At 39.1% G+C, this 13170-nt stretch overlaps 2 protein-coding genes across 3 annotated transcripts in view; both read left to right on the forward strand.

Annotated features, from left to right (window-relative positions):
* The first annotated feature begins 5773 nt into the window (after positions 1–5773).
* Positions 5774–13170, forward strand: part of LOC121399394 (coronin-2A-like) — a 57709-nt gene continuing 50312 nt past the window's right edge. The window contains exon 1 of one of the 2 annotated variants that reach the window (XM_041579996.1): positions 5774–5862. In XM_041579996.1, coding sequence (XP_041435930.1) covers positions 5839–5862 — 24 coding nt within the window. In that variant the 5' untranslated portion in view covers positions 5774–5838. Of the gene's footprint in view, positions 5863–9570; positions 9644–13170 lie in introns of those variants that run through there. The other variant, XM_041579997.1, reaches the window with a different exon arrangement.
* Positions 9601–13170, forward strand: part of LOC121399397 (guanosine-3',5'-bis(diphosphate) 3'-pyrophosphohydrolase MESH1) — a 97213-nt gene continuing 93643 nt past the window's right edge. Inside the window, exon 1 of the mRNA XM_041580000.1 lies at positions 9601–9643. The gene's annotated coding sequence lies outside the window, so the exon portion shown is untranslated. The remainder of the gene's footprint in view (positions 9644–13170) is intronic.

The following is a 13170-nucleotide window of genomic DNA, read 5'->3' on the forward strand; positions in this document are numbered from 1 at the left end:
AAACATTCACTAATGATTCCAAGTACAGGTATGGGATCCATTATCTACTAGAAAGCTCAGAACTGCAGAAAGGTCTTCTCCCATAGGGGCAAATTTACTTAGTTCCGAAATTGCACCAGTGATGGCTTTGTTCACGTCGCAAACACTTCCCCAGGGGTAGATTCGCCAGGGCAGCACAAATTCACTAAAATCGGAAGTTGTGTCCAGGGAGCCGAAAGGTAGCGAAGTTGCGCTAGCGTTAATTAGTCAAGCAAAGTGAAGTTACGCTAGTTACGCCTAATTTGCATACGGCACCAAGTTAAAGTACAATGAACGTATTTGCTGAAACTTTAATAAAATAAAACAGAGTTGTTATATTGCCCTACACGTGCCCACTGTATAGTTTAGGTGCCATATGTTAGGAAATGTAGGGGGGGAAGGAGGGCATCAAAAAAAAAATTACGATCTTTTCACCCTGAAAAAAGTAAAAGACACCAGCATTTTTTAAAATAAAACTATTTACAGAAACTCTTATCTACTCTATTGCACTTCGCCTGGTCTGAGCTGGCAAAGTCTGGCGCAAGAGGTAACGTTCAGTAAAATCCACAACATAGTGAATTAGCGTAGTAACATCCCTTCGCCAGAGCGCAACTTCGCCTGGCATAAGGGTGCGAAGTACCGCTAGAGTCTGTCTACTTCGCTAGCGAGTTTACACCAAGGACCATTAGTAAAGTGCCAAAATGATATCACACTGGCGAATTTTTCAATAGCCACTTCCCCTTTAGTAAATTTGCCCCCTAGACTCTATTTTATCCAAATAATCAAAATTCAAAAAAAATTATATCCTTTTTCTCTGTAATAATAAAACAGTACCTTGTACTTGATGCAAACTAAGATATAATTAATCCTTATTGGAAGCAAAACCAGCCAATTGCGTTTATGTTTACATGATTTTCTAGTAGACTTAAGGTATGTAGATCTATTATCCAGAAAACCCCAGGTCTTGAACATTCTGGATAACAGGTCCCATACCTGTACTAAACATTTTACCATGTCTAAATTGGACCAAAATATTTAAAACACAGGAAGCACTTATTTTACTTCTTGGTCATGTAATAATAACTGACCTTTCACCCAGGAGTGGTCAATGATGCCCATTTCCTGGACAGAAAGATGTTCAAAATACTAAAACTTTCTTCTGGTATCAAAAGTCCTAAAAATCAATGTTTAAAGATGCTAAAAATAATTATATAGAAAACACCAGCTAGATCTTTTGAATATAGAGCTATATTTCTATTACATTTGTTCTTTTGCAGGCTAACAAAGATTGTGTATAAATAAACAAATGATGTTCATATTATCAGCAAACCAATGCCATTCAAATAATCCAGTGTTAATACAGTAGGTGTGCTCACAATGTAAATATTGATGTATATAAAGCTTCCTTTCTATAGTTTTAAGAAAGCAGAAACCTTAGAGTAATAGCTTAGCAAATGCACCATTTTTCTATCCTGCACTGATTTAACAGACAGACTCCTGAAATTAAAGAAGTATAAAGTTATAACAGCTTTCTTCTGGTGGTAAAAACCCTGGAACACATTAGTAATGATACTAAATATAATTATACAGAAATACACCAGTTTATATAGAGAAGACAGAAAAACACCGGGTTGATCTTCTGAGTATAGAGCTATAGTTCTGCTACATTTGATCTTCTGTAGGCTAATAATATGTGTATATATAAACAAATGATGTTTATGCTGTCAGCAAGCTACTGGCCATTCAAATAATCCAGTGTTAAAAGGTGGACTCATCTACCAACATCAGTATTTTCTACATTTTCACGAATCATATTTGTCAGCGCTAAAAATCGTGGATTATACTAATTACTCTAAACCAATTAGAATTTGTAATTTATCAAACGGAATCAACACAAAAAACACTAGTATAAACAGGGCCAGACTGGGAGTAAAAAGCGGCCCTGGAAAAAAAATAAAAAACAAAGCAGCCCACATATAAATGTGGTGGACATTATCTCCACTGGTGGTCAGGCCCCCCCCTTAAAACAAAAAAACATTAGTGGTCAGGTTCCCCTCCATAAATGTTGAAAAGCCAAATTTTGGTGGCCAGGGTCATAAGAGTTAAAAAACATTAGTGGCCAGGATCCCCCCCCCATAAAAGTAAAAAAAAACATTGGAGGCCAGGGTCCCCCCATAAAAGTTTAAAAAGAAACATTGGTGGCCAGGGTCCCCCCAATAAAAGTAAAAATGAACATTGGTGGCCAGTGATTTTAAAAAGAAAGAGAAAAGAAAATGGGTGTTCAGTGGAAACTTACCTTTACAATTTGGCAAGTGGCCTTCTTCCTCCTTGGCCTCTTCATTCTCCTGTGAGGCTTCCCTTTCAGCTCCTTTTGTTGGCTTTAGCTTCCAATCAGCGATTTTGGCTCCCATTCATCGGCTTCAGCTTCGGCTCTCATTTGGCGGCTTCACTTTGGCTCTTTCTGGCAGCTCCCGGCTTCCCCAGCTTACTTAAAAAAATAAAGTGGCCCACCAGACATGTGCTTTATTGGACACATGGCCAGTCTGGGCCCGAGTATAAACCTTAATTATCTAAAAGTTATTAAGGTCATGTAAAAGTCCGTGGGGATTTGTCCTTTTACAATTGTAAAATCTTTATTTTTTTCATGGTTTCTAAAGCCTGTAAAATCAGAATGTTGATACATGGGCCTTCCCATGATAATGTATGCAGAAAATTGTTCGAAATTGTTCGAATCGTAGGAGTCGAAGAACGATCGTTCTACGATCGGGTATACGACCGTACGATGAATAAAATCCTCCGACTTCGAATGCCGGAGGATTCTATTCGATGGTTGAATTTCGAAGTATTTTCCACTTGAAATTTGACCCTTGATTAATCTGCCCCTTAATGTTTCAGGCTCTGGAATAGGAACACCTGCTTGTAGCGAGTCCTTCATCGATTCAACAGACTCCTGAAATAAAAAAAGTAGTGAGACATATATAGTTTGATATATGGTTCGATTTGCCTTTGTATGTATAAAAATCATTAATAATCATATTTCATATGCCCTAATTCCATTTGTGGTCAGTACACACACACACACTTTGGTATATGTATACTGTGTATCAAACTGTTCAGTTGACCTCCGGCATTCATATTTAGGGTGATTTGCCTGTGTGTATGTAAAAAAATTGTGAGACAAATGTTAACTGCAACATTTAAGGCAATTTTCAGAAATATTGAGTATTTATACATAAAGAGACATTATTATCAAAATAATATAATTCTAAAATGACTGATCATAGCACTAGGCAGAAAGAAGCATGAAATGATATTTAAAATGTGTTTCTATATCATGTACCCTACAATATCCAACATGAATCCGTGGGTGAAGTGCACAAAAGTTCCAGAGCAGGGTACCACAGGTGATATTGGAACCTAGGTTGAAAGTTTATGTTTTATATAATACCATAGAGGTATAGGGGTTTCCTATCATAAAACCCCATTTCCCAGAAAGCTTCCAATTACAGGAATGCCATCTCCACAGAAAGGGCAAAATAATTGCTGATTCTTTTTCTGGTCTTCGTACACTGCATTCTGCTTCATAAATTATCCCTAGAGCCTTCAGGCTTCCCCATAAAACATATGGCCATAAATATGAGAAAAGGGGATTAGATATATAACACATACATACAGTAATGGTATCGGGCAATTGCAGGATATAACAGACTAAAGGGGAGATTTATTATGTGTAAAGTAGGGAGCAAAATGTAAATAGATTGGGTGTCTAAATTTTCACATCCCTACACTTGAAATTTAATCTATCAGGTTGTAATTATTTTAGCAGCAATGTGGACCTCATAATAGAAGATGAACAGGAGAGGGCTGAAGATAAGGGGGAGGGGGATATATATATATATTATTTTTATATAATATTTTTAGGGATGCACCGAATCCAAGATTCGGTTCGGGATTAGGCCAGGATTTGGCCTTTTTGAGCAGGATTCCGATTCGGCCAAATCCTTGTGCCTGGCCGAACCGAATCGAATCTGAATCCTAATTTGCATATGCAAATTGTGGCCAGGGTAGGATTTCCCATGATTTTTTGTCACAAAACAAAGAAGTAATTTAGGTATTCAGCCGAATCCAAATTATCCCTAAATATTTTATTGCAGGCTGAAAAAAAACCAGTATAAAGGCTAATACATTTCTAAAAGTGCCCTTTAAGAACAAAACATAAAAAATTTAGTGCAAGAATTTAGTGTTTCTACATGTACTGTAGGTAGTACTGTAGGTAGTACTGTAGGTAGCGTCAGGGTCCGAATCCTGCACACAGTGCTGCACATATTGGGGCAAATTCACTAAGATGCGAAGTTGCGCCAGGCGCAACTTCGCCGCACTACGCAGCACTTCGCCAGGCGTAGTTTCGCCAGGGCTCCGCAAATTCACTAAAATCCGAAGTTGCGCACAGGGGTAGCGTAAGGTTGCGAAGTTGCGCTAGCGTTGATTCGCTATATAAAGCGAAGTTACGCTATCGAAGGCTAATTTGCATACGGCGCGAAATTCAAATTTCAATGGAGGAACACGTATCTGCACTACAAATGCCTAGAAAACCTTCAAATCAGCAAATAAAGATTTTATTTTGCCCTACACATGTGCCCACTGTCAAGGTAAGTTGCCATGAGTCAGGAAATGTAGGGGGGAGGAAGGGGAGCCCCAAAAATTTTTCGATCTTTTTCAGCCTATCACCCATCATGTAGAAAACACGCCAGCGTTTTTTGGGACTTAGAAAAAAAATTGACTTTTTTTTAAACAATCCCTATCTACTCTATTGCGCTTCGCCAGGTCTGAGGTGGCGAAGGAAGTCTAGCGTAAAAGGTAGCGTTCAGTACACTGCGCAAGTTAGTGAATTTGCGTAGTTTCATCGCTAGCGAAAATTCGCCTGGCGTAAGGTTGCGAAGTAACACTAGCGAAACTACGCCTGCGTTTGTTAGTGAATTTGCCCAGTAGCGAAAATGCCAAACGCTAGCGAATTAACGCTAGCGTTCGGCGCTTCGCGTCTTAGTGAATTTGCCCCATTATTTTTTAGTTTCGCCCATCAGGAAGCAGTTCTGGGCCGGAGGGGGCCGACCCAGCATAGAGAGGGGGGGGAATCTGCATGCATCCAGACCCAGCAGTAGCCTAGCAGGGTGGTCTGTGTGGATGCAGCCTAGGGGCCTCTCATCTCATTAATTTACCACTGTAACCGATTAGTCTACTTAACTAACCCTGGAAACGTCTATACATGTATAAATAGTATAAATGTTTACTATTATTTCTACCCAATACCCAATAGTGCAGATTTCTACAGTTGTAGGTAATTAGGTCTTGGCAGCAGCTCTCCATACCCAAACTAGGAAAGTTTAGAATGGTGGGCATTGCATGCAATGAGAAGATTAAATCAGTGGAAAGAGCTCCATCTTTTTCTTCACAACAGAAGTAAAATGTGAAAATGTAGAAAAAAAATTCAAAAGACATTCTTTAAAAAGTTGCTAAACTAACATGTAAATGAGGAGCATTACTAATTTACAAGTAGGCATGGACACAAACACCAATTCTGCATTAGATAACAACATCTTTATTAACATTCTGTAATGGTCAAAAGAGATAAGACAGCAATGGGTGGAAGAAAAAAATGTTGTTAGACACTCCTTTTACAGAGATCAGCACCATTTCACAGTTACTTCTTGTGGAAGCAGTTGAAACTTGGCAAAAAGGGTTTTGGAGTACTAGCAAACATGGATGACTTTAAAAAAGATCACCATTATTCAGATGTAGCTGAGGTCTCTACTGTTCAGCACCATGAAGCACAGCAAGATATGCCAGGTAAGGACTGTAACATATGTGCAGAAGGGCCATTTTTGTTTGAGGATGATCCAGTATTATTGTCTTTGTATGCATGGTCCTCATTTCTTTTTTGTTGAAAACAGAGAGCATGCCACATTTTGTTATCTTTAGAAAGCAATTAGTTACAACATTATAAACAGTATATATATAGTGGGTATTATAATGCAACATTGTATATACAGTATCATGGGTATGTAATGGCACACATTAAACATATATACTGTATGTAGAGGTAAGCTTAAAACTACCCATAGAAACAAAAGTAACATATGCTGTTGTGGTTGCTGTGGCTTAGTTTTAGTTATATGGTATCTCCCACTCATATGTGGAGGAAGGTGGTTCTATGCTTATACTGCTGCATTTTGTATTTATTCAAGTATATATGATTAAATATATTACATAGACTACTTACAAATATATTTTTTATTTTCTTTTTTGGGTGCGTACTAAAAACCCAGAGATGTGCTGCTCAGCAGAATGCATTTTTTGCAAGGTCCTATAATAAAAGCATGGCATGTCAAAACCGGGTCATCAATGGCAGTTATATAGTTGATTTGAGTTGAAAAATCTAGAATTCAATTAGGAAATGTTTTTCACATCAAATTGGATCTAGCCCATAGGAGGCCCAATAATACATATTTCTTAGGAAACCTGCTATGTATGTCACAAACATATATAATGTAGCTGTGCATAAGCAAGAATGCATGCTTACACACATTCATGTGTTAAGGTGGCCATACACGGGCAGATAAAGCTGCCAATATCGGTCATTTAGACCAATTTGACATCTTATCTGCCTGTGTATGGGGGCTTCCGACAGGTCTTCCCGATCAATATCTGGCAACGATATCGATCGGGAAGGTTTGATTTTTACCCGACAACCCGTGGGAGCCCCTTGGCGTATCGTAATTCGATCCTTCGGCCATACGGCCGAACGTTCGAATTACCCCCGATATAGCCATGCCGTTAGTGGCATATCGGGGAAAGTTTCGCTTGTTTGGCGATGTCGCCAAACGAGCGGATCTTTGAGTCTATGGCCAGCTTAAGGACTAAACCCCTTTGTATTACTATGTAATCTGTGCCTTTTCTACTTGTTTAGTTTTAATGTCTGCCCCATCACTACACAATAGCTTATTTATATAAACTATACTAGTGTTTATACACCAGTTTTACCAATTTTTTGGTGTCACTGTTTTTTTTGGTGTTCTGAAAATCCGGCATCTCAGACCTGCTGAGGTTGTATATAAGTCAAGGGGAGAAGTCCCGAAGATATTATTATTTTATTATTATTATTATTAACATTTATTTATATAGCACCAGCATATTTCACAGTGCTGTGAAGTAAATGTATCTATACAACTATATCACATTAATTACATACATAGAACATATGGAGTTACATACATCAAAACCAATACCGGTACAAAAGGTCCCTGTGCAAAAGATCTTACGAATCTAAAGGGAAGGGAATAAGACACAAGGTGTGGGAGTGTGCACGATCAGAATTAAGTAGGAGAGAATTCTAGAGGAGGGTTGCAGCCCTTGCAAAGTCTTGAATGCGAGCATGTGAGGAGGTAATGAGAGTAGAGTTGAGGAGCAGGTCAGTAGAGGAGTGTAGTGAGTATATAGAGATGAGTTCAGAGATGTAGGGTGGGGCAGAGTTATGAAGTGCTTTGAATGTCAGGGTCATTAATTTGAATTTTATTCTGAAAGGTAGCGGAAGCCAGTGTAGGGTTTTGCAGGGTAGAATGGCAGAGGAGGAGCAGTTGCTGAGGTTTATGAGCCTCGCAGCAGTGTTCATTATGGAATGGAGAGGTGACAGTCTCTTGAGGGGAAGGCCAAGTAAAAGAGTTACAGTAGTCTAGACGTGATATGACGAGAAAGTGAATAAGAATTTTGGCTGACAAATGATTGTATTTTGGATATGTTCCTTAGGTGGAAGTGACATGATTTAATATGTGACTGGATATGAGGAGTGAATGACAGGGCAGAATCTAGGATAAACCCAAGGCACTGGGCCTAGGGAGATGGGGTGATAGTGGAATTGCTAGCTATGATGGCCACTTCTGGGATATTAATGGTGTTAGTTGGAGGAAAGAGAACCATTTCAGTTTTAGAGAGGTTTAATTTAAGGTAGCGTTGTGACATCCAGGTAGAGATAGCGGACAGGCAGGAGGAGACCTGAGTTAGGAGTTCTGGGGTCAGATCAGGAGAGGAGAGATAGATCTGAGTGTTATCAACACAGAAGTGGTAGTGCAAAAATCCAAAGATTTAGCGGTTTTCAGGCAAAGTTTTTGGGTTTTCCCAAAATCGAATTTTTCCGGGAAAATGTATTGATATATAATGGGAAATAACCTGTGCGGATTTAGTCAAAGTATATTTCGGAAAATAATGAGATAAATTCGGATTTTGATAAATAACTCGCTTAGAGTTCTAATCATGACAAATTGTTAGTTTTTGCTATATATTGAGATAAACAGGAGAAACATGAAGCTGCTCCATGTTTGGTCCTTGTGAGGTAAACAATTAGCTTACCCTGTACCAGTGTACAACCATCTCCTTTTAATCTTTGTTGTGACTTTTTGTTTGCAGAAGTACATTGTGCAGGGGGATTATCTGTCCACCGCTAATCTAATTACTTATCTTGCATGGACCACACAGGAAGTAGGTTCACTTTTCCTGTTCAGGAAATGACAAAACTCATCAAATTTTTATCAAATAATAGGCAAAAACCAGTCTTATTCATAGAACTCATATTGAACAAGTCAGCATTCTGATTAATCTGCGTTAGACTGTAAGCTTCACTGTGGCAGGGGCTGATGTGAATGGCAATCTCTGTAAAGCACTGCATGTATATATATATATATATATATATATATATATATATATATATATATATATATATATATATATATATATATATATATATTTATTCATTCGCAATCATGGCTTTGTATGTGTATCAGGTTATGGGGTGGAAGCCCCGCACTATGTGTGAAAAATACATTGCATGTCACTTCCTTCTCTGGACTTTAAATTCCATTTTGATTACGGATTATGCCTTTATACCATTGATACACATGGCTTGAGAAAGGGCCAACATGGCTCGAAACGTCGCCGAATGATATGTGCACATATATGGTGATGTAAAGTTTTTTATCTTTTAATACAGAATTTAAGCATTAACAAGTGAGTGCTGTCCATCTTTTGATTTTACATACTATGGGAAGCTAACCGGAGCATCCCCAAGGACGAGCACCACATCTACATTTTTCTAAGCTTGAGTGCTGTTACTAACCTCCTTGTATATATACTGTATATATATATATATATATATATATATATATATATATATACATACATAGTGTATATGTCATTGATATATAAATAACAGATAAATGATAATGTAATCCCCTATTGTAAAATATAAGGATAGATTATTGAGGAGTTCCTAGACCATATAAATGCACAGGGCTGAAGGGCAATTGCTTTTATTCACATGACTCACTGAAACTTGTGTGTTATATTATAAAGATATATTTTACAGAAAATTTGTGGCTATTGCATATTATAAGTATGAAAGTATAAACACCTATTTGATACAGTACATATTCACAGTTTTCTGTACTGGCTGACATTTTGTTTCACAGTATTTATTTTAAAAATATGTTAATTTTCTAGAGATTACAACACGGCGTTTGAGAGACCGGACCCTCCTGAAGAGGAAAAGAGAGGAAGCGCTAGAGAAAGATTCTTTCCAGTGGGTTTGGGGGTAAATTGTCAGGTTAAATTGGGAAACTGTAACATAAAAGTTATCAAATTGATAAACACATCTGTAGGTCAGTGGATTGATTGATTCTAAGGGGGTTATTTATTAAAGTCTGATTTTTTCTGGTCTGACTTTTAAAGGGGAGAAAACTAGCCGTTTTATGCAACACATTTTTAGAGACCTACATTGTTCAGGGGTATAGCTGTACTTTAAGAGGATACTACCATTTATTACACTATTACTTTTTAATTCTTTTTTATAGTTATCCAATATTTAAAAAGTATGTACTTCGCTCTCTAACACCAGGAGAATTTGCGCCAGGGGCGTAACTATAGAGGAAGCAGACCCTGCGCCTGCAGGGGGGCCCAGGAGGTATAGGGGCCCCACGAGGCCCTAATTCATATACAGTTTCAATAAATATTGGTAAAACAAGTCAACTGCTAAAAATTTTGGGGGCCTGAAAAATAATTTGCTGTGGGGCCCAGTAATATCTAGTTACGCCACTGATTTGCGTTTTGGCAAATGGACGTAATTACGCAAATTCACTAAGATGCGGATTTTACTGAACGTTACCTCTTGCGCCAGACTTGCCTTCGCCACCTCAGACCAGGCGAAGTGCAATAGAGTATATAGGAGATCCTAAAAAAAATAGTCCCAAAAAACGCTAGCGTCTTTTCCTTTTTTTCAGGGTGATAGGCTGCAAAAGAGCGTAATTTTTTTTGGAGTAACCAGCTTCCCCCCTACATTTCCTAACATATGGCACCTAAACTATACACTGGGCTCATGTGTAGGGCAATATAACAACTCTATTTTCTTTTATTAAGGTTTCCCAGGCTTGTGTAGTGTAATGTATTTGCTGCAACATATACCTCCATTTAACTTTAACTTCCCGCCATATGCAAATTAGGCAACGCTAGTGCAACTTCGCTTTGCTTGGCGCAGTAACGCTAGCGCAACTTCACCAGCCCTGGACACAACTTCGGATTTTAGTGAATTATTATTATTAACGTGTATTTATATAGCGCCAACATATTGCATAGCACTGTGTAGTGTTGTCCTGGCAAATCTACGCCTGGCGAAGTGTTGCACTGTGAGCGAAGCCGTCACTGGCAAATTTTCGGAGGTTAGTGGGTTTGCCCATAGAGTCTACAGAGAACATCAGGGCTCAAAGTATGGATTGTGTTTACTTTATTTTCCCATAAAAAGATAAGTAATACATTTTGAAAGGTTATTCTGCACAGGGAGTTATATTGTATGACTGAACTTGCATTTTCTGTAGCAACATCCATTTATGCACAATATATAATGAATAATTTACCTCCGAAGTCCTAGTGCTTTTATACAGGTTTTGAACTCTAAAGTGACTTCTAATATCCTCATATTTTACAACATGCTGTACATTTTTATTATAATACACAAGTTTTAGTGAGTCACATGACAGAAATTACATTCATGAGAACCGATTATAACTGGTTACATCACTACAGCACCGTTTTTAAGGATTAGGGATATCGCGGACTGTTCGCCGGCGAACTTGTTCGCGCGAACATCGGCTGTTCGCGCTCGCCGAATGTTCGCGAACGTCGCGCGACGTTCGCCATTTTGGGTTTGCCTTACCTGGCGCTTTTTTTTGACCTCTCACCCCAGACCAGCAGATACATGGCAAGCCAATCAGGAAGCTCTCCCTCCTGGACCACCCCCACACTCCCTGGACCACTCCCCTTCCATATATAAACTGAAGCCCTGCAGCGTTTTTTCATTCTGCCTGTGTGTGCTTGCAAGAGCTAGTGTAGGGAGAGAGCTGTTACTGATTTCACTGATTTCTTTGAGGGACAGTTGATAGTAAGTTTGCTGGCTAGTAATCTACTTGATACTGCTCTGTATTGGAGGGACAGAAGTCTGCAGGGATTTGAGGGACATTTTAGGGTAGCTTTGCTGGCTAGTAATCTACCTTCTACTGCAGTGCTCTGTATGTAGCTGCCTGCTGTGGGCACTGATCTCTTCTGATCTCATCTGCTGACTGCTGTAATAACCCAATAGTCCTTGTAAGGACTGCTTTTATTTTCTTTTTTGTTGTTTTACTTTGCTACTTTAACAGCCAAGTGCTATTAGTCTAGCAGTGTTGGGGAGTGGGACTGGTGTGCTACTGTGCTGCTCCTAGTAGTTCAGCAGCACCAACCCGAGAATATTTTTTTTTTTTAATATACATATAATTTTTTTTTTTATTTTACTTATCTTACTGTTCTTTAAGGTGTCCAGTGCTGTTTGCTGTTCTTCATAGTAGTGCACCAATAGTAGTGCACTTGCAGGCATTATTTGCCCAGTGGCCATCTAGCTGTGTGAGCTTTTTCACATTCTGTCTAAATATCAATAATAATACCGTCTCCAGAAACACCACCTGAGTGACGTTTTTCAAGCAGCAATAATATATTCCGTATCGACCACTGCTGTAGTGTATACGTTGACCTTGCAGGCATTATTTGCCCAGTGTGTTCTTCATTTTCAAACCACTGCCACTTAGCTGTGTGAGCTTTTTCACATTCTGTCTAAATATCAATAATAATACCGTCTCCAGAAACACCACCTGAGTGACGTTTTTCAAGCAGCAATAATATATTCCGTATCCACCACTGCTGTAGTGTATACGTTGACCTTGTAGGCATTATTTGCCCAGTGTGTTCTTCATTTTCGAACCACTGCCATCTAGCTGTGTGAGCTTGTTCACATTCTGTCTAAATATCAATAATAATACCGTCTCCAGAAACACCACCTGAGTGACGTTTTTCAAGCAGCAATAATATATTCCGTATCCACCACTGCTGTAGTGTATACGTTGACCTTGTAGGCATTATTTGCCCAGTGTGTTCTTCATTTTCAAACCACTGCCACTTAGCTGTGTGAGCTTTTTCACATTCTGTCTAAATATCAATAATAATACCGTCTCCAGAAACACCACCTGAGTTGTTGTTGTTTTTGTTTTAAAAATAATGCCAGGCAAAGGCAGGCCGCCACGCAGAGGCACTAGGGGCCGTGCTGCTATGCTATCCTGTGGCCCTAGGAAATTGCCCAGTTTTAAAAAGGCAATGACCCTGAACTCCCAAAATGCTGAAGAGGTAGTTGACTGGCTTACACAGCACACCCCATCCTCTACCGTTTCTAACTTTACCACAACATCCTCATCCTCCACTGCTATGGGCACCCCACGTAACACTTCCTCCACCACCGGCGCCCCTTCTTCACTGGAGTCAGAGGAGTTATTTTCACATGAGTTTCTTGAACTGAGTGATGCGCAACCATTATTGGCAGAAGAAGATGAAGGAGATGAGGACGTTACACCAGATTTAATTCTGGCAGAGAACACAACAGAGATGGACATAATGAGTGATGACGAGGAGGTCCCCGCTGCTGCTTCCTTCTGTGAGCTGTTAGAAGAAATTGATGCATCTGAGGAGAATGATGATGAGGAGATTGATGTTTTGTGGGTGCCCAGTAGAAGAGAGCAAGAGGAGGATAGTTCA

The sequence above is a fragment of the Xenopus laevis genome, chromosome 1S, assembly GCF_017654675.1.
Source record: "Xenopus laevis strain J_2021 chromosome 1S, Xenopus_laevis_v10.1, whole genome shotgun sequence".
Classification (NCBI taxonomy): domain Eukaryota; kingdom Metazoa; phylum Chordata; class Amphibia; order Anura; family Pipidae; genus Xenopus; species Xenopus laevis.